General features: G+C 44.0%; 2 protein-coding genes across 2 annotated transcripts in view; one reads left to right on the top strand and one right to left on the bottom strand.

The window, feature by feature from the left end:
- The window catches only part of LOC126293656 (uncharacterized), a 54,416-nt gene extending 36,010 nt beyond the window's left edge, over positions 1-18,406 (top strand). Inside the window, exons 2-3 of the mRNA XM_049986941.1 lie at positions 8,582-8,757; positions 17,910-18,406. Of these exons, the coding sequence (XP_049842898.1) occupies positions 8,582-8,757; positions 17,910-18,375 (642 nt within the window). The 3' untranslated portion in view covers positions 18,376-18,406. The remainder of the gene's footprint in view (positions 1-8,581; positions 8,758-17,909) is intronic.
- The window catches only part of LOC126293234 (homeobox protein rough-like), a 360,457-nt gene that overhangs the window by 127,839 nt on the left and 213,873 nt on the right, over positions 1-18,745 (bottom strand). The window lies entirely within an intron of this gene.

Below are 18,745 nucleotides of genomic sequence, written 5' to 3'. Positions count from 1 at the left end.
TGTGTCAGACATAGGGGATATAAAAACGAAAAAGCTGGCATACTATGCTTACTTTAATTCCATAATGTCATAAGGGATTATTTTTTGGGGTAATTCTTCAAGCCAAGCTAAAGTTTTCCGGGCGCAAAAACGTGCAGTAAGAGTTATATGTGGTTTGAACTCAAGAACATCCTGCAGAAGCCTGTTTAGGGAACTAGGGATACTAACTACTGCTTCCCAATATATTTATTCCTTAATGAAATTTGTCATTAAAAATATATCACTTTTTCAAACCAACAGCTCAATTCATGGAATCAATACTAGAAATAAGAATAACCTTCACAAGGGTTCAAAGTCACTTAGTCTTGTACAAAAAGGGGCCCATTATTCAGGAACTCATATGTTCAATAACTTGCCAGCAGCCATAAAAAGCTTAACAACAAATGAAATTCAGTTTAAGGGAAGCCTAAACGATTTATTGGTGCCCAGCTCCTTCTACTCCATTGATGAATTTATCAGTAAAACCAGCTGATTTGTATATATAAGTACAATATAACTTCTGCACAATTCCAGTGCAGTATGTGTTCATTGTAAATGTGTGTGTGTGTGTGTGTGTGTGTGTGTGTGTGTGTGTGTGTGTTACACAATCTAACTTCTGCACCTTTTCAGTGCAGTAATGTGTTCATTGTAAATAAATATAGTAGTTGTATTACATGTTTATTACCTCATAAATAAATAAGAAATCTTTATTTTAAATTCAGTGCATTAGTATTTGTAAAATCACTATTTCGTACAGTGATCATTAAAAAATGACGATCATTCCACTTGGGACCTGTGGAATGGTACATTAGCTTATTTGTTATAGTTGTAAATATTTGTCGTGTTGTTGTTTTTCTGACATGTTCTACATCCTTGAGGACCTCCTCACTACGGATCAATTGGAATGAAAGTAAATCTAATCTAATCTAAACACTCCATCAACCTTAAAACTTTCCTGCTGTTACTAATCGCCGTAACTGTAACAACGTGATTAATCACACGTAACAACTAACAGGCACTGTCACCTATCTCTATTAATAACGCAATCAGCTGTCGGCAACCAGGTCCTAGTTGCAGGTTGCCTAGCCAACAGCATCTAGGGGCGACAAAAATTGTATTTCGAGTGTTACGCATTATCATTGACGGAGATGAAAAAATGCAAAATGCAGCCATAATCGACTCACTGAGAGATATAATCTTATGTTAAAAGTGTAACACAACAAGTTAAGTATTAGTAATATCACAAATTGAGTCCGCCTTGATGCAAAACACCGTGTTATTTGTTTATTTCTTTATTATTCCAAACTAGTTTTGGCGACAAATATCACCATCATCAGTGTTTTTTTTTTTAATCTTAAACATGTGGAAAATGGTATGGTTGTACAAACACAGTAAAACATTATTACATTTTTACAAATCGTCTTTTGAAATATAGATTTATATTGACACTTTTATACTACCTTGTTTATTGTATGCTACAGCATGTTTTAAGCTATTATTGGCGCTGTTTGTGACATATTTTCTGTACTCTTTTTTCTGTTGCCGTTTTTTTACTTAGCGAACATCATGTCATCTACAACCACGTGAGCTAAATACATACCAAAATAACTGGTTTCCACAACACTACCACAACCCCAAGTATATACTGGTGACGTACGAAGTTAACCTTTGAGTATTTGTTTACTTACAGTCGCTCACATAGTTGCAGATGACATGATGTTCGCTAAGTAAAAAGACGGCAACAGAAAAAAGAACACAGAAAATATCTCACAAACAGCGCCAATAATAGTTTAAAACATGCTGTAGCATACAATAAACAAGGTAGTATAAAAGTGTCAATATAAAACTATATTTCAAAAGACGATTTGTAAAAATGTAATAATGTTTTACTGTGTTTGTACAACCATAACATTTTCTGCATGTTTTAGATTTTAAAAAAAACCACTGATGATGGTAATATTTGTCTCCAAAACTAGTTTGGGATAATAACGAAATAAACAAATCACACGGTGTTTTGCATCAAGGCCGACTCAATTTGTGATATTACAGTTTTTCTATGCAAACAAGGACCAAATGGAAGAGTTCCAAGATAATATTTGAGTCAAATATTACATTTAAATTGATTCAGCTGTGCTTATTGATGAAACATTGTATATTGGTACAATTTTGTCATATGATGACATGGTTGGAGACAATGGCTGTCATTTGAAGCCAAATGTTGGTGGTGTTGAGACAGCAACCAGCTACAAATTTATTTTAAATTCCTTTATCCAAAAGGTACCGTTACAGGTTTCGAATGATTACAATTCATCGTCAGACGACTTTCATGCTTTCATTAGAACATGTGGTGCGTTTTTTATTGATTAGTTGTCGTGAAATCTTGGTTTGGGGTACTTGTTTTCATAGTTTTCATCCAGCAGACGACATGTTCTAATGAAAGCATGAAAGCTGTCTGATGATGAAGTGTAATTATTCGAAACCGGTAACGGTACCTTTTGAATAAAGAAACTTAAAATAAATTTGTGGCTGGCTGCTGTCTCAACACTATCATCAATTGTGTATTGGGTTAACTAAACGAAAATTTTAAGCGTTCTTGAACAAACATCATTATCGCTTTGAGACCCGGGATTCGGGTTATAAGCCCATATTCTGATAAATAACTGAGCACAAATATGGGAACGAACCAAAGGTAAACATGTCAACTTTTTAAATTTATTGATTCTTGACTTGAACCGTAAATGTTACCTCTGTTGACAATTCTGATAAAATTACGTATGGTTTTACAGAATTCATTAGGACATCATTTACAATAACTATGACTAAATATGTTTACAAAATACGTCAGGCTGGTATTTACAATAACTATGCCTTAAGATACATTGGAGTGGAGTTATGCACAGGAATGGATGATCTATCGTCTCCTTTCATCTCAATACAATAAAAACAATAGCCGCAAACAATGAATTTGGCTTCACCATTGATAAAAGTCTCAATAAAAAACTGAAGAAGCCAGCGAGACATCTAGTGTAGCCAGTGAACAACTTAGGCTGAAAATGAATTGCTGCGGTTCACCGTTTATAGGTAAACACGAAAAGCAACATTTTAAAATCAAAAGGTTCTGTGCTGTTCTACGTACCATAGACAGTAGTTACATGTCCCGCCAGTTAAAAAGGTAAACAACCAGAGATCATGAAATGTAGGACTTATAACACTGTGTCAAGAGCACAGAAGCTGGAGATTAAGGAAGCCAGATTCATCCATGCCGAGCTCTGCACAAATACATGATAAATATAGAAGTCCTATGTATGGAGGGAAAGGGTGCAAAACACTCTCAGAATTTTCAGAAATTAAGAAACAGATGTGTGTATCCCCACTTTTCTTACTGAATGAACAAATTCATTTCAAATATTCAGTCCTTCTAGACAATATTGCATCCCCTAAATGGAAGAAAAAGCCTGGTGCATTCTATCACATAACAAAATTCCGTTCCTGTGCATTACTCTACCTGAAAGTGTGTTTAGTCACACTCATTGTAAATGTTGCCCTAACCCTTTCAACCTGAATTTTTTTCAGGAGGAAGGGAAATTTTTGTGTATGTGGTAATGCTCTCAGGTGATTTTTTAATGATTTTAGATGCAAGATTTATAAAAAAATATGTACTCGTTTTCAAAAAATAGTTTTTACACTTAGCTTCATTTTATGAAATATTTTATATTGTAATAAATACTTTAATGAACATCCAATAATTACCATACTGAATAACAATAACAATTATACAGTGGAACAGAGAGAACCAACCACATCCGAGTATTCTGGCGGTCACGATCTAGTGCACAATGCTACGCTGACTTGCTGATATTTTCATAGTTATGCCCAACAGTTGGCAGCACTTGGGCTTTATGAAAAGGTTGAACATCCACAAATACGTACCTCAGGTTGGAAAAAAAATACTCCCGTTGCAGCTAAGTTACAGTAAAAGCTAATGTACACAATTGTCGCCAGAGGGTCTGAAAGGGTTAATGAATTTTGTAAATCCGTATGTAATTTGGTCAAAATTGTCAACAGAACTCTGTAACAGTGTTAGTGAAGAATCTAAGGTTTAAAAAGTTGTCATGTGTAACTTTGCTTGTTTCTCATCTTTAGGGGTCAGTTATGTGCCAGGAAACGGGATTATCACCAAAAACCTAGTTCGGACAGTAATAATAATGTTTGTGAAACAAAGTAAAAAACAAGTATTTCGTTTAGTCGATACAACTATTACAGCGAGAACCCGAGTGTTTGTGTTCAGGCAGCGTAACTGGTGGCCGCAAATACGCGGATTTTATTCGTCCAATATTTGAGAATAGTGAATTCCAACAAATTTCACACGTAATTTCACATTTTCACGAAACTTTTTGTCGCTGACTCACCTCGCAAAATGATGAAAGGAAAAACTTTACCGCTTACTTCACTTCCGCTGTCCATGCACTAAAACGGCAGCATCAGGCATGACGTTTAATTTTTTTACGTCTAACTCTATTCGCAACACATTTTACAACAGTTTTTACATATCATACCAGATGTACCTGCAAAATTATATCACTGTAAAAGTGCGTTTACACCTGTGCGCCTTACGGCTAGTCGCCGAGCGACTGTAGCTTGCCCCACACGGAGTAGAGGAGCCCAGTGTGAACAACAGGTGTGAATGGAATCCGCTAGCACGCACATGTTGAGGAAGAGGTATGCGCCTGTATGCGTGTGAGTTGCAAGGCGCAAAGGTGCAAACGCGGCTTTAAGACACACAGCTCAGGAGATGCGGCGCGCCGTAAACATTGAAAGGCCTGAAAGACTAGCTTTCGCTTAAAACGGATCGCAAATAATCCAGACTATGTTAATGGTTGAAGTCAAATATCAACACGTTAACTCATTTTTAAGGTAATCAGATGTCTGAAAGCGTTTTATACATGAGAGTTCGATTCTCTGCTCACTGGTATATCTGGCCCGGTGAACTGTGTTAACGCACCGGAAATGACATATTCCCGCCTGCATATACAGCATACCAGTCCCTCAGTCCATTCCCTGATATCAGATAATTCTAGGAATCATCCGGCCTTTGGCACTCGGAGATGGATCGTAGCTTACCTGACACGCTACCCCAGTTGTGTCAGCTACAAGCCTGTGATTGCAAACCTTGGCTTCTGTCAGCCAAGGAGTGGATGTTGCCTTACAGGGGCCGCTATGAAGGGACCAGTTAGCAAGAACTTGTGTCCCTGTTACGAGGGGTGTTAAATACGTAATGTGACACACTATATTCTCGGCCAGTTTCGGCTGAAAAAATGTGGAATTTGTCGTGGGACAGCGTGAAATATCATGAAGTTTCGATAAGCGGTGGTGCTATACGTAGCCCTCAAAATGGTGTCAGTTGCGGAGGTGCGTTCCAAGCAGAGAGCTGAGATTCTTTTGGCGGAAAACCAGGGCACCGCACATATTCATAGGCGCTCGCAGAATATCTGCGGAGACGTGAAAGTGAACAAAAGCACGGCGAGTCCTTGGGCGACGTGTCTCTCATCATCGCGCAAAGTTGTCCGATCTTCCGCGTGCCGGTCTGTCGCACACAGGCGTGACTCCTGCATTGTTGGAACGTGCGGACACTCTCATTTTAGGTGATCGAATGATCATAATTTGACGTCTCTGTTGATAGTGAACCACCAGTTGGGGTCCTCAAAGGTGTGTGCCCGCTAGGTTGTGTGCGCTCTAACGGAAGACCATAAACTGCAACGAAGGAGCATTTGTGCCGAATTGCTTGCGCGATACGAGGCTCATCGTAACTTTATTTTTTTTGTCGAACATCGTCACAGGCCATGAAACATGGGTTCATAACTCTGAACTAGACAAAACGGCATTCCATGGAGTGGCGCCACACGACTCCTCCTTCTAAAAAAAAGTTCATAGCCACACCCTCAGCTTGTAAAATTATAGTAACAGTCTTCTGGGGTCCTGAAGCGGTTATCCTGTTTAATATCCCTCCTCGCAGTGCAGCGATCAACTCGGAAGTGTGGAATTGAAGAAGCGACTTTTGAGTGTTCGACGACACAAAAATACAAACGAACAACGCAAAGCCTCGTACAAGTCTGCGCACCCGAGAGGAGCTCACTGAACTTCATTGGACAGTTCTTCCTCATCCACCCTACAGCCCGGATCCCGCACTTTCCGATTTCCACCTGTTTGGCCCAATGGAGGATCCCTTCCTCAGGAAGCAGTATGTGGATAATGGGAAGGTTATTGATGCACCAAGACGTTGGCTCCGACGTCACCCAGTAAGGTGTTTAAAAATACGGTTTCTTAGCCAAAACACTATGGAATAATATAGTGTATTGGAATTCTTAATAAAATCAACCTGCTTTCACAACAAAATATTTTGCATCACTTATTGAACGCCTCTCGTACATCTCACTACAATTCCCCATTAGCAGTCTAACAGTACTGTTCAGATACATGAATCACACCACCCACGCCTGTGAATGTTTTCTGCTTCGCTCATATTTCTGGAGTTGGTGTTTCGCTCTCACAGCTCATCATTAGCACTACAGCGTGCACTATGGTGTTTCGATGGAGCTGTCGTTTATGGCGCCGGCTCAGCTGCGCTCCGGGTGACTGCTGTATGGGCTGGCATCGTTCTACCTGTCTCATATAAACTGCCTGACAAAGTGATAGAACAGCCTACAGAGTGCACTAGTGTTGTTCATGTTTAGTGTTGTTACCAGGCCTGGTAGGGTATACAGTGGGCGTTAACAGCACAGATGTTGGATGACCATATAAAATTAATCCTAAGTAAAGCAGATGACAGACTGAGATTCATTGAAAGAATCCTAAGCAAATGCAGTCCGAAAACAAAGGTAGTAGGTTACAGAACACTTGTTTGCCCACTGCTTGAATACTGCTCACCAGTGTGGGACCCGTACCAGATAGGGTTGATAGAAGAGATAGAGAAGATCCAACGGAGAGCAGCGCGCTTCGTTACAGGATCATTTAGTAATCGCGAAAGCGTGACGGAGATGATAGATAAACTCCAGTGGAAGACTCTGTAAGAGAGACGCTCAGTAGCGGCTTTTGTTGAAGTTCCGAGAACATACCTTCACAGGAGTCAAGTCGTATATTGCTCTCTCCTACGTATAGCTCGCGAAGAGACCATGAGGATAAAATCAAAGAGATAAGAGACCACACAGAGGCATACCGACAATCTTTCTTTCCACGAACAGTACGAGACTGGAATAGAAGGGAGAACCGATAGAGGTACTCAAGGTACCCTCCGCCACACACCGTCAGGTGGCTTGCGGAGTATGGATGTACATGTAGACCGCTGTGAAGAATGAGGAAATGCTGCTCACTCATGTGAGACAGAGTCATCAGCACCTGACATTGTTTTGAAAGGATCTCATTATGGGACGTCATATGGCCAACGGGTCGAATCGTGCAATATCCAGATTTGTGGGTTATTCTGTACCATGCTGCACCATCGATGACAGACTAGTAGCGGCCTGAGTAGGGAATTCCTGTCCACGTGTAGGCTGCCTTTAACTCTACGCCACGCTTTGTACGGAGTGTTGCTGTGATATGGAAGTGTGGACTGCTGATCAGTGACGTCGCACGGCGCCCAGTGGTGAATTAGGGCACTGCACTACATCCTCAGCATCTATGGCAGCAAGCTTGGGAGAGATGCCAGTGCCTTGGAGAGGAACGTTGGTGTTACGGTGTAACGGCTCCATGTAAGCCGCTACATGGCTCGACCCCACAACTCAAGACACCTGAGTGCCATTTATAAAATTGAGGATGCCTGCCGAGGGTGCGGAAAGCAAGTGTTATGCAACGGTTGGCATCATGGTGTGGGAAGCCATCGAGTGTGACTTCAGGTCACAGTGCGTAGTGGCTGTGGGAACTCAGATAGGGAAATGGTTACATCACAAACATTCAAGTGTTACCTCTCAAGTGATGGTATCATGGTCCCATTTTTCAACAGGACTGTATCCACCCATGCATACACGTATCTCTATGAAGCTTCAGCATGGTTATGAGATCCTCTTGTGGCCAACAAGGTCCACAATGTGCGACCAGCTTGTGCCTGTACCAACTATATCGAGGATCACTTACGATAGTTGTGGGGCTGCTCGCCTCATAAGAGGTTACAACGGTCTCATGACGCCATTCCCAACCGAATCAGTCCATGCACCCAGGCCAGAATGGGTGCAGCGCCATACTGCCAAGTTCTTTCCAAATTTGACTGGAGTTGGTAGTCACTGGAAGAACATCAAGAATCTTCTCAATGCATGGAGTTTAATTTCGTTTGCTCCTACCTTACAGGGGGCTTCACTCTTTTTGCTGGTGTTTCTCCCCTGTGGCCCATCATCAGGGTCACAGTTTGGGCGCTTCACTTTGAGAGGACGCCACTGTTGCTGTTGTAACTTTGTTCGGGATGGCTGCCACCTGAGCTAGCGACATTGCTACTGTGTTACAGAGATATTTTGGTGCTGGCGATTCGGCCGCGTATTTCATCATCAGGGGTATAGTTCGCACGCTCGTGTTTCAGTGGACGCCGCTGCTGCTGGCGGCGCTGGTGCCGCTGTGCTCCGGGTGGCTGATTCCTGGGATCGCGTCGCTGCTGCATGCGAAGGCCTACCTGCTGAGGCAGTTCACCGGCAAGATCTTCCAGAAGCCTGCAGTCCACATCGCCAAGATACACGTCTACCCCGCCTACCCCGCCAGGTGAGAAACTGTTTTACATGCGCTACAAATGTTTAATCGATAGAATGATTTGTCGATTTTGCCAATTAGACTAAAGTGGTCCTAGCCCCTGCTGCCCATACTGAAACTGCATTTCTTACGTCAAAGTGGTAGGTGGATCAAAACAAAATGTCCAGACACTCTGTGACCAAAATGGTACTGAAACAGAGGATGACAGACTAAAGGCCGAAATACTAGATGTCTTTTTCCAAAGCTGTTTCACAGAGGAAGACTGCACTGTAGTTCCTTCTCTAGATTGTCGCACAGTTGACAAAATGCTAGATATCGAAATAGATGAGGGGGATAGAAAAACAATTAAAATCGCTCAAAAGAGGAAAGGCCGCTGGACCTGATGGGATACCAGTTCAATTTTACACACTCAAAGGAACTTGCCCCCTTCTTGCAGGGGTGTACCTAGCGTGCCAAAAGATTGGAAAAGAGCACAGGTCATCTCCAAAAAGGGACATCGAACAGATGTGCAGAACTGTAGACCTATATTTCTAACGTCGATCAGTTGTAGAATTTTGAAACACATATTATGTTCGAGTATAATGACTTTTCTGGAGACTAGAAATCAACTCTGCAGAAATCAGCATGGGTTTCGGAAAAGACGATCGTCTGAAACCCAGCTCGCGCTATTCGTCCACGAGACTCACAGGGCCATAGACACAGGTTCCCAGGCAGATAACGTGTTTCTCGACTTCCGCAAGGCGTTTGATACAGTTCGCCATAGTTGTTTAATGAACAAAGTAAGAGCATATGGACTATCAGGGCAGTTGTGTGATTGGACTGAAGAGTTCCTAGATAAAAGAACGCAGCATTTCATTCTCAATGGAAAGAAGTCTTCCGAAGTAAGAGTGTTTTCTGGTTTGCCGCAGGGAAGTGTCGTAGGACAGTTGCTATTCACAATATACATAAATGACCTGGTGGATGACATCGGAAGTTCACTGAAGCTTTTTGCGGATGGTGCTGTAGTATATCGAGAGGTTGTAACAATGGAAAATTGTACTGAAATGCAGGAGGATCTGCAACGAGTTGGCGCATGGTGGAGGGATTGGCAATTGAATCTCAATGTAGACAAGTGTAATCTGCTTCGAATACATAGAAAGAAAGATCCCTTATCATTTAGCTACAATATAGCAGCTCAGCAACTGGACGCAATTAATTCCATAAATTATCTGGGAGTACGCATTAGGAGTGATTTAAAATGGAATGATCATATCAAGTTGATCGTCGGTAAAGCAGATGCCAGACTGAGATTCATTGGAATAATCCTAAGGAAATGCAATGCGAAAACGAAGAAAGTAGGTTACAGTACACATGTTCGCCCACTGCTTGAATACTGCTCAGCAGTGTGGGATCCGTACCAGATAGGTTTGATAGAAGAGATAGAGAAGATCCAAAGGAGAGCAGCGCGCTCCGTTACAGGAACATAGAGTAATCGCGAAAGCATTACGGAGATGGTAGATAAACTCCAGTGGAAGACTCTATAAGAGAGGCGCTCAGTAGCTCGGTACTGGTTTTTGTTTGAAGTTTCGAGAACATACCTTTATCGAGGAGTCAAGTAGTATATTGCTCCCTCCTACGTATAGCTCGCGAAGAGACCATCAGGATAAAATCAGAGAGATCAGAGCCCACTCAGAGGCATACCGACAATCTCTCTTTCCACGAACAGTACGAGACTGGAACAGAAGGGATAACCGATAGAGGTACCCTTCGCCACACACCGTCAGGTGGCTTGCGGAGTATGGATGTAGATGTAGATGTCAAACTTATTTTGACGTGTGTTCAACAAAGCAAGCTGCAGGCTTGGCGGGCACCCGCTTTTATTTCAAAGCACACATTTATCGCGGTTTTTCCATATTTTTGTACAACCCTGTAACCTCTCCGTTTCTGCGTTATGTATAGCTTGTTTTGAAAACACCAGTCACGTCCTTTCTCGGGCTATCATTCCTCGTAACGTTCTTTCGAAAACGTCTGTAAGGAACTGGTAATATCGTATTATGTGAACACACTACCAGTTTCTTCTTCTCTCTGTTAGCTCCTAAATGACCTTAGCCAATTCCTTGCAGCACTTCTTACCTGGTGGTTTTATCTGTGCGCTTTATATTTAAATATATCTATTTTAGAAAGCAGATAAAAATTTATTTGACGCCTGCCGGTGTGGCCGTGCGGTTCTAGGCGCTTCAGTCTGGAACCGCGTGACCGATACGGTCGCAGGTTCGAATCGTGCCTCGGGCATGGATGTGTGTGATGTCCTTAGGTTAGTTAGGTTTAAGTGGTTCTAAGTTCTAGGGGACTGATGACCACATATGTTAAGTCCCATAGTTCTCAGAGCCATTTGAACCATTTATTTGATGCTTTCCTAAGAGACAAACTACATTCCTTCCAGTTTGACTGTATAAGCGTACACCAGATGAGGTTCAGATTCAAAGAAATAGTGTCAGTTGTAATGGAGAGCTATAGAGTATATAATCGAATTAGAGACTGTACTGGTCTCCCACGGTACACAAAACAGTTCAGACCGCTTTTGCAGAAGTAACGGAAAAAGCGTGCCAAATTTAAAAAAAAAAAAAAACGCGTAAGAGATTGGCCAAGTTTTACAGAATCTTCGAAATTTAGTGCGATCTTGTGCGAGATGCGTTTAATATTGTCCACAACGAAATTAGGCCTCGCAATCTGGCAGAAAACCCCAGGAGATTCTGGTGGTATGTAAAGTACGCAAACTGCAAGACATATCTTCACTGCGCAATAGCAATAGTAAAGTTATTGATGATATTGCTACTGATGCTGAATTACTAAATGCTGTTTTCCGAAATTCCTTCTCGAAGACGAAGTAAATATTGCCGAATTCGAATCAAGAGCTGGTGTCAACATGAGTAATTTGGAAGTAGATATCTTCGATGTAGGGAAACTGCTTAAATGAGTTAAGGCAACGCCTCTGGACGAGAGTGTATATCAGTTCGGTTCCTTTCAGAGTTAGCTGGTATAATATCTCCACACTTAACCACCGAGCTAGGTGGCGCAGTGGTTAGCACACTGGACGGGAGGACGACGGTTCAATCCCGTCTCCGGCCATCCTGATTTAGGTTTTCCGTGATTTCCCTAAATCGCTTCAGGCAAATGCCGGGATGGTTCCTTTGAAAGGGCACGGCCGATTTCCTTGCCAATCCTTCCCTAACCCGAGCTTGCGCTCCGTCTCTAATGACCTCATTGTCGACGGGACGTTAAACACTAACCACCACCACCACCTCCACACTTAGAAATCATTTACAACCGCACGCACCAATGCCCAAGAAAGTGAATATGAGTAATCCACAGAATTACAGGCCGAAATGACTAACGTCACTCTGCAGGTGGATTTTGGAACATATGCTGTGTTTGAACATCATAAATTACCTCGGTTCGGTGAGTCCTCTGCATAAGGCGCAGTAGTCATGTGGTACGTGTCTCGAGCACCATACCTCAGACACCTCAAAATACATTACTGGCCATTAGAAGTGCTACACCACGACGTGCTACAGACCGAAATTTAACCAAAGGAAGAAGATGATGTGATATGCAAATGATTAGCTTTTCACAGCATTCACACAAGGTTGGCGCCGGTGGCGACACCTACAACATGCTGACATGAGGAAAGTTTCCAACCGATTTCTTATAGACAAACAGCAGTCGACCGGCGTTGCCTCGTGAAACGTTGTTGTGATGCCTCGTGTAAGGAGGAAAAATGCGTCCTATCACGTTTCCGACTTTGATAAAGGTCGGATTGTAGCCTATTGCGATTGTTGTTTATCGTATCGCGACATTGCTGCTCGCGTTGGTCGATATCAAATGACTGTTAGCAGAAAATGGAATCGGTGGGTTCAGGAGGGTAATACGGAACGCCGAGCTGGATCCCAACGGCCTTGTATAACTAGCAGTTGAGATGATAGGCATCTTCAACCATCTGCACGAACAGTTCGACGACGTTCCAGTAGCATGGACTATCAGCTCGGAGACCACGGCTGCGGTTACCCTTGACGCAGCATCACAGACAGGAGTGCCTGCGATGGTGTACCCACCGGCCAACCTCGTTATTACGGCTAGAGGTGGTTGTTCTGGGTATTGATTTCTCAGGATCTATGCAGCCAAATTGCGTGAAAATGTAATCACACGTCAGTTCTAGTATATTTGTCCAATGCATACCCGTTTATCATCTGCATTTCTTCTTGGTGTAGCAATTTTAATGGCCGGTAGTGTATTTCCTCTCTTGCCGTTCTGTGGCTCAATACCAGGAAACATTAGCTGGCTCCCGAAGAGGCATAAAATCGATTCGCTCTTCACAGAGCCAACAAAAATTCGGTCTGTGAAAGGCGATGTAGACCACAGAATACCATGAGCATAGAAAATACTGTGCGGGTGTTGACAGTTTCATGTCAGACAGACTGTGCGTATTCTCGCTATTGAACAGCGCTGCGTAGAACGCGTTACATCTACACCTACACCTACCTCTACATCTACATCAATACTCCGCAAATCACATTTAAGTGCCTGCCATATGATTCCGCCTTCGGTACCCTGAGAAATATGCGGTATGAAAGCATCGTATTGCATCCCAAGGCACATCTGTTGCTATATGGACTAATAGTTTCTGCGATAAGGTAATAAAAGAAGCAGTCTAGATAAAAATTTGTGACAACATCATCAATAAAAGCGGCGACCTGCCTTTAAGCAAGGCTTCCGATCTGGCCATCAGGTTGAAGTGGGTGCGAAACGAAAACACGCCTTATACGTCGCTAGAGCGAGCACCAGTGACGTCACGGAAGGTAGCGCGCTTGTATCGGCTATACAGGATGAGCCACTAACTATTGCCACCTAGAATAATTCCGATAGTATGATAAGAGCTACAAAGTTCGGGGACAAATGTTGCATGGGACAGCGGAAGCCATAATATGATGTTCGGTGTTTGTTTAAGGTGGTGTCGCGTCAGAGATATGAAGGTCAGTTTTGGTTTTTGAAATGGGATGCTATAGTATGGCACTTATTTTCTGATAGCGGCTATCGAGACGAATCCAGTGATGTGTAGCAGTAAGGTCTTTGAAGCTCAACGAAGGTCAAGAAGGTCCATTTACAGAAAGTGTTCGAAGTGATGACCATTGGTATAAGTGCAGTGCTGCAATATTCTTATCATAGATTGAGTGATATTCCTTATCACTTCGGCACTTATCGAAGCACATGCTCTGACAATTCCCTTTCGCACATTGAGTCGTGCAAATATTCTCCGAATACGGCGTATCCATGTAACATGTCATTGACATGTAAACCACATTCGACGGTTTCGCAATACAACACTGATAGGAACGGTAGGGCTAGTTGTGGTGTCACCGCCAGACACCACACTTGTTAGGTGGTAGCCTTTAAATCGGCCGCGGTCCGTTAGCATACGTCGGACCCACGTGTCGCCACTGTCAGTGATTGCAGACCGAGCGCCGCCACACGGCAGGTCTAGTCTAGAGAGACTCCCTAGCACTCGCCCCAGTTGTACAACCGACTTTGCTAGCGACGGTTCACTGTCTACATACGCTCTCATCTGCAGAGACGGCAGTTTAGCATAGCCTTCAGCTACGTCATTTGCTACGACCTAGCAAGGCGGCATATTCTTCAAGAAAGTATTCTGAACAGATAATATTGTGAATGATGTACCGTCAAGAGCGACGTTTATCATTAAGGGATTAAAGTTAAGTATCAAACTAATTATGTCCGCTTTCTGAATTCTCATTGCTTGTCGTGTTCCAGACCTCACGTCAGTATAATTCTTCCCTCCTCACGCCAGCCTGCGTGAGCTAAAACGCATGCACTTCGGCCTCCACTCGTAACACGGTGTTGGCTCTTCTGCTAACACAAAACTAGTATCGTCGAATCAAGTGCATCTGAATGATGCATTACTTCGAAGAACAAGTCGATATGCTTCTCATTTACGGAGAATGCCAACGAAATTCAGTGAGAGCTAGAGACTTTTACGTTGAAAGATATCCTCAACGTACCGTACACGTCGTACATTAATATATTTGTGTGATAGATTGAAAACAACTGGATCTTTAACGCATCGGAAACGTATCCGGCAATGGAAAGTTACTAGCGAGGAAACAGAAATGGTACTCTGCCGCTGTGATTCGAGATCCTTGTGTTAGTTCGCGTCATATGGCAAGGGAATCTGACATCAGCCAGAGTAGTGTTATTCCTGTTCTGCATCGTCATAAATATCATCCTTACCACATCGGTCTCCAGCAAGAATTAACTGGTACGGTTGTATGCGTACACTGAAATCTGCCAATGGGCTCAACTTCAGATACAGAGGAATAACGCATTTATTAATTTGATTTTATTTACTGACGAGGCTACATTCACGAACCATGGAAATGTTAATTCGAATAACATGCATTATTGGGCAACTGAAAATCCATGTTGGCTGCGGAAAGCTGTACACCAAAAACCGTGGTCGGTGAATCTATGGTGTGCGATTCTGGAGGACAGAATTATAAACCCTTGTTTCATCGAAGGAAATCTTAATGGTAGGTAGTACACCAGATTCCTCAAGAAACATTAGGTCTGTTATTGGAAGAAATACCTTTAGGAACAAGGAACAGAATGTGGCATCAACGCGATAGGTGTGCGGCACATTTTTCGCTGAGGGTTAGCAATGATTGCAGAGACATTTCCCAAATCGTTGGATTGGACGCGAAGGAGATCTGTCATGGCCGGCTAGTTCGCCAGACTTGACGCCTCTGGATTTTTTCTTGTAGGGATTCGTAAAAGACCATTGTTTATAAAGACGTTCCAACTACACATGAAGATATGCGAGCGAGAATTGTCAGAGTATGTGCTGTGGTAAGTGCCGATGTGATAAGGAATACCACTCGGTTCATGATAAGAAGATTGCAGCACTGCATTGATACCAATGGTCATCAATTCGAACACCTTCTGTAAATGGACGTTGTCGCCACGCTTTTGACCTCACTGTTACACGTCATTGGATTCGTCTCGATAGCCGCTATCAGAAAATAAGTACCAAACTATGGCATCCCATTTAAAAAGAAAAAAAAGTTGACCTTCATATCTCTGACGCGACCCCACGATGTAACAAACAACGAACATCATGTTACGGCACCCGTTGTCCCATGCAAGATTTGTCCCGCGAACTTTTCAGCTCCTATCAAATTGTCGGAGCTATTCTAGGTGGCAATAGTTAATGACACACTGTATAGGGACGGTAACGGCAATCAAAAGACAGTCACCACTTGCCAATGGTCAAGGAGTCCTCGGCCGAGAACTCGTGTATTTTGAACCATTCAATGCAGCTAGAAGCTCGAGAGAATTCGGTCACTATTTTTTTTTTATTTATCAACATTTTTTTTAAGTCTGTTTTTTATGTCTTCTTTGCTGCTTCCGTCTTCAGTAACCTTATTTCCTAAATATCTGTATGGCCTAGTTTCTTTTATCTCTATTTTCTCTAATTTTGAAGTTGCGTTACTCTGATTCCTTGGAGGAGACGAGTATTCGTTATTCGAATTAATTTCCGTTTTATGCTAATACCTCAATGCTATGTCTTTAGCTCGTGAGATTATATGGCGATTTCTTTCATCTGAAGCTATTGCAGCTATGTCATCCGCAAACTTGAGCATCTATACTTTTCCTCTATATACACTACTGGCCATTAAAATTGCTACACCACGAAGATGACGCGAAATTTAACCGACAGGGCGAAGATGCTGTGATATGCAAATGATTAGCTTTTCAGAGCATTCACACACGGTTGGCGCCGATGGCGACACCTACAACGTGCTGACATGAGGAAAGTTTCCAACCAATTTCTCATACACAAACAGCAGTTGACCGGCGTTGACTGGTGAAACGTTGTTGTGAAGCTTCGTGTAAGGGTGATAAATGCGTACCATCACGTTTCCGACTTTGATAAAGGTCGGATTGTAGCCTATCGCGATTGCGGTTAATCGTATGGCGATATTGCTGCTCGCGGTGGTCGAGATCCAATGACTGTTAGCAGAATATGGAATCGGTGGGTTCAGGAGGGTAACGAAACGCTGTGCTGGATCCCAACGACCTCGTTTCTTATCCGCATACCTGTAACGGATCGTGCGGCCACGTCTCGATCCCTGAGACAACAGGTGGGGACGTTTGCAAGACAACAACAATCTGCACGAACAGTTCGACGACCTTAGCAGCAGCATGGACTATCAGCTCGGAGACCATGGCTGCGGTTACCCTTGACGCTGCAGAACAGACAGGAGCGCCTGCGATGGTGTACTCAACGATGAACCTGGGTGCACGAATGGCAAAACGTCATTTTTTCGGATGAGTCCAGGTTCTGTTTACAGCATCATGACGGTCGCACCGTGTTTGGCAACATCGCGGTGAACGCACATTGGTAGCGTGTATTCGTCATCACCATACTGGCGTATCGTCTGGCGTGATGGTGTGGGGTGCCATTGGTTATACGTCTCGGTCACCTCTTGTTCGCATTGACGGCACTTTGAACAGTAGATGTTACATTTCAGATGTGTTACGACCCGTGGCTGTACCCTTCATGGGATACCCTGCGAAACCCTACATTTCAGCAGGATAATGCACGACCCCATGTTGTAGGTCCTGTACGCGCCTTTCTGGATACAGAAAATGTTCGACTGCTGCCCTGGCCAGCACATTCTCCTGATCTCTCACCAATTGAAAACGTCTGGTGAATGGTGGGCGAGCAACTGGCTCGTCACAATACCCCAGTCACTAGTCTTGAGGAACTGTGGTATCGTGTTGAAGCTGCATGGGCATCTGTACCTGTACACGCCATCTAAGCTCTGTTTGACTCAATGCCCAGGCGTATCAAGGCCGTCATTACGGCCAGAGGTGGTTGTTCTGGGTACTGATTTCCCAGGATCTATGCACCCAAAGTGTGTGAACATGTAATCACATGTCAGTTCTAGTATGATATGTTTGTCCAATGAACACCCGTTTATCATCTGCATTTCTTCTTGGTGTAGCAATTTTAATGGCCAGTAGTGTAGTAAACTTCAGGGTGGCCATAGCTAAGATGTGTACCGAAACACAGGATGCTGTATATACGAGTGCTCTCGTCTGTCACACAGGACGATATACTACCCTCCGAGGCCGGTCTACCGACCGCCGCCCCCGGTCTACGCCCCGCCCCGTGCTTACGGCCCACCCCCGGTCTACGGGCCGCCTCCGCCGTACGGGCCGCCCCCAACGACCACGACGACGACGACTTCGCCGCCAGAGACATTACCTCCGGAGACTGAAGCTCCGCCGCCCCCAGAGGCGCCTTATGCACCGCCACCGCCACCGGAGTCGTCGTACGGGCCTCCACCGCACGAAGAAGTGTTCACGGAACCTCCTCCACCTCCACCGTCGTATGGCCCGCCCCCGTCATCCTACGGCCCACCACCAGTGACGCACGCGCCACCTCCATCGTCTTACGGACCGCCCCACTCGTCTTACGGGCCGCCTCCGACAACGTATGCTCCACCGCCGTCGTCCTACGGGCCGCCTCCCTCGTCCTACGGCCAACCCCCAGCATACGGAGTTCCCAGGTGAGAGCAAGGTAAGTCCAGGCGGCATCCGCCTGCTGTAAATGCTACAGTGATTTACACGGCTCAGTGTCTGGTGACAGCTGCATAAACACTCGCCCTCTCGGGAGTGACCGAGCGAGTTGGCGCAGTGTTTATCACACTGGACTCGCATTCGGGAGGACGACGGTTCAGATCCGCGTCCGGTTATCCTGATTTATGTTTTCCGTGATTTCCCTAAATCGCTCCAGGCAAATGCCGGGATGGCTCCTTTGAAACGGCACGGCCGACTTCCTTCCCCATCCTTCCCTAATCCGATCAGACCGATGACCTCGCTGTCTGGTCTCCTCCTCCAAACAACCCAACCCAACCTCCCAGGAGCGCCATACGGTGCAGTC

The sequence above is a fragment of the Schistocerca gregaria genome, chromosome 10 (genome assembly GCF_023897955.1).
Source record: "Schistocerca gregaria isolate iqSchGreg1 chromosome 10, iqSchGreg1.2, whole genome shotgun sequence".
NCBI lineage: Eukaryota > Metazoa > Arthropoda > Insecta > Orthoptera > Acrididae > Schistocerca > Schistocerca gregaria.
Note: the sequence above shows the minus strand (reverse complement) of the source record. Positions and strands in the feature narration are given on the sequence as shown.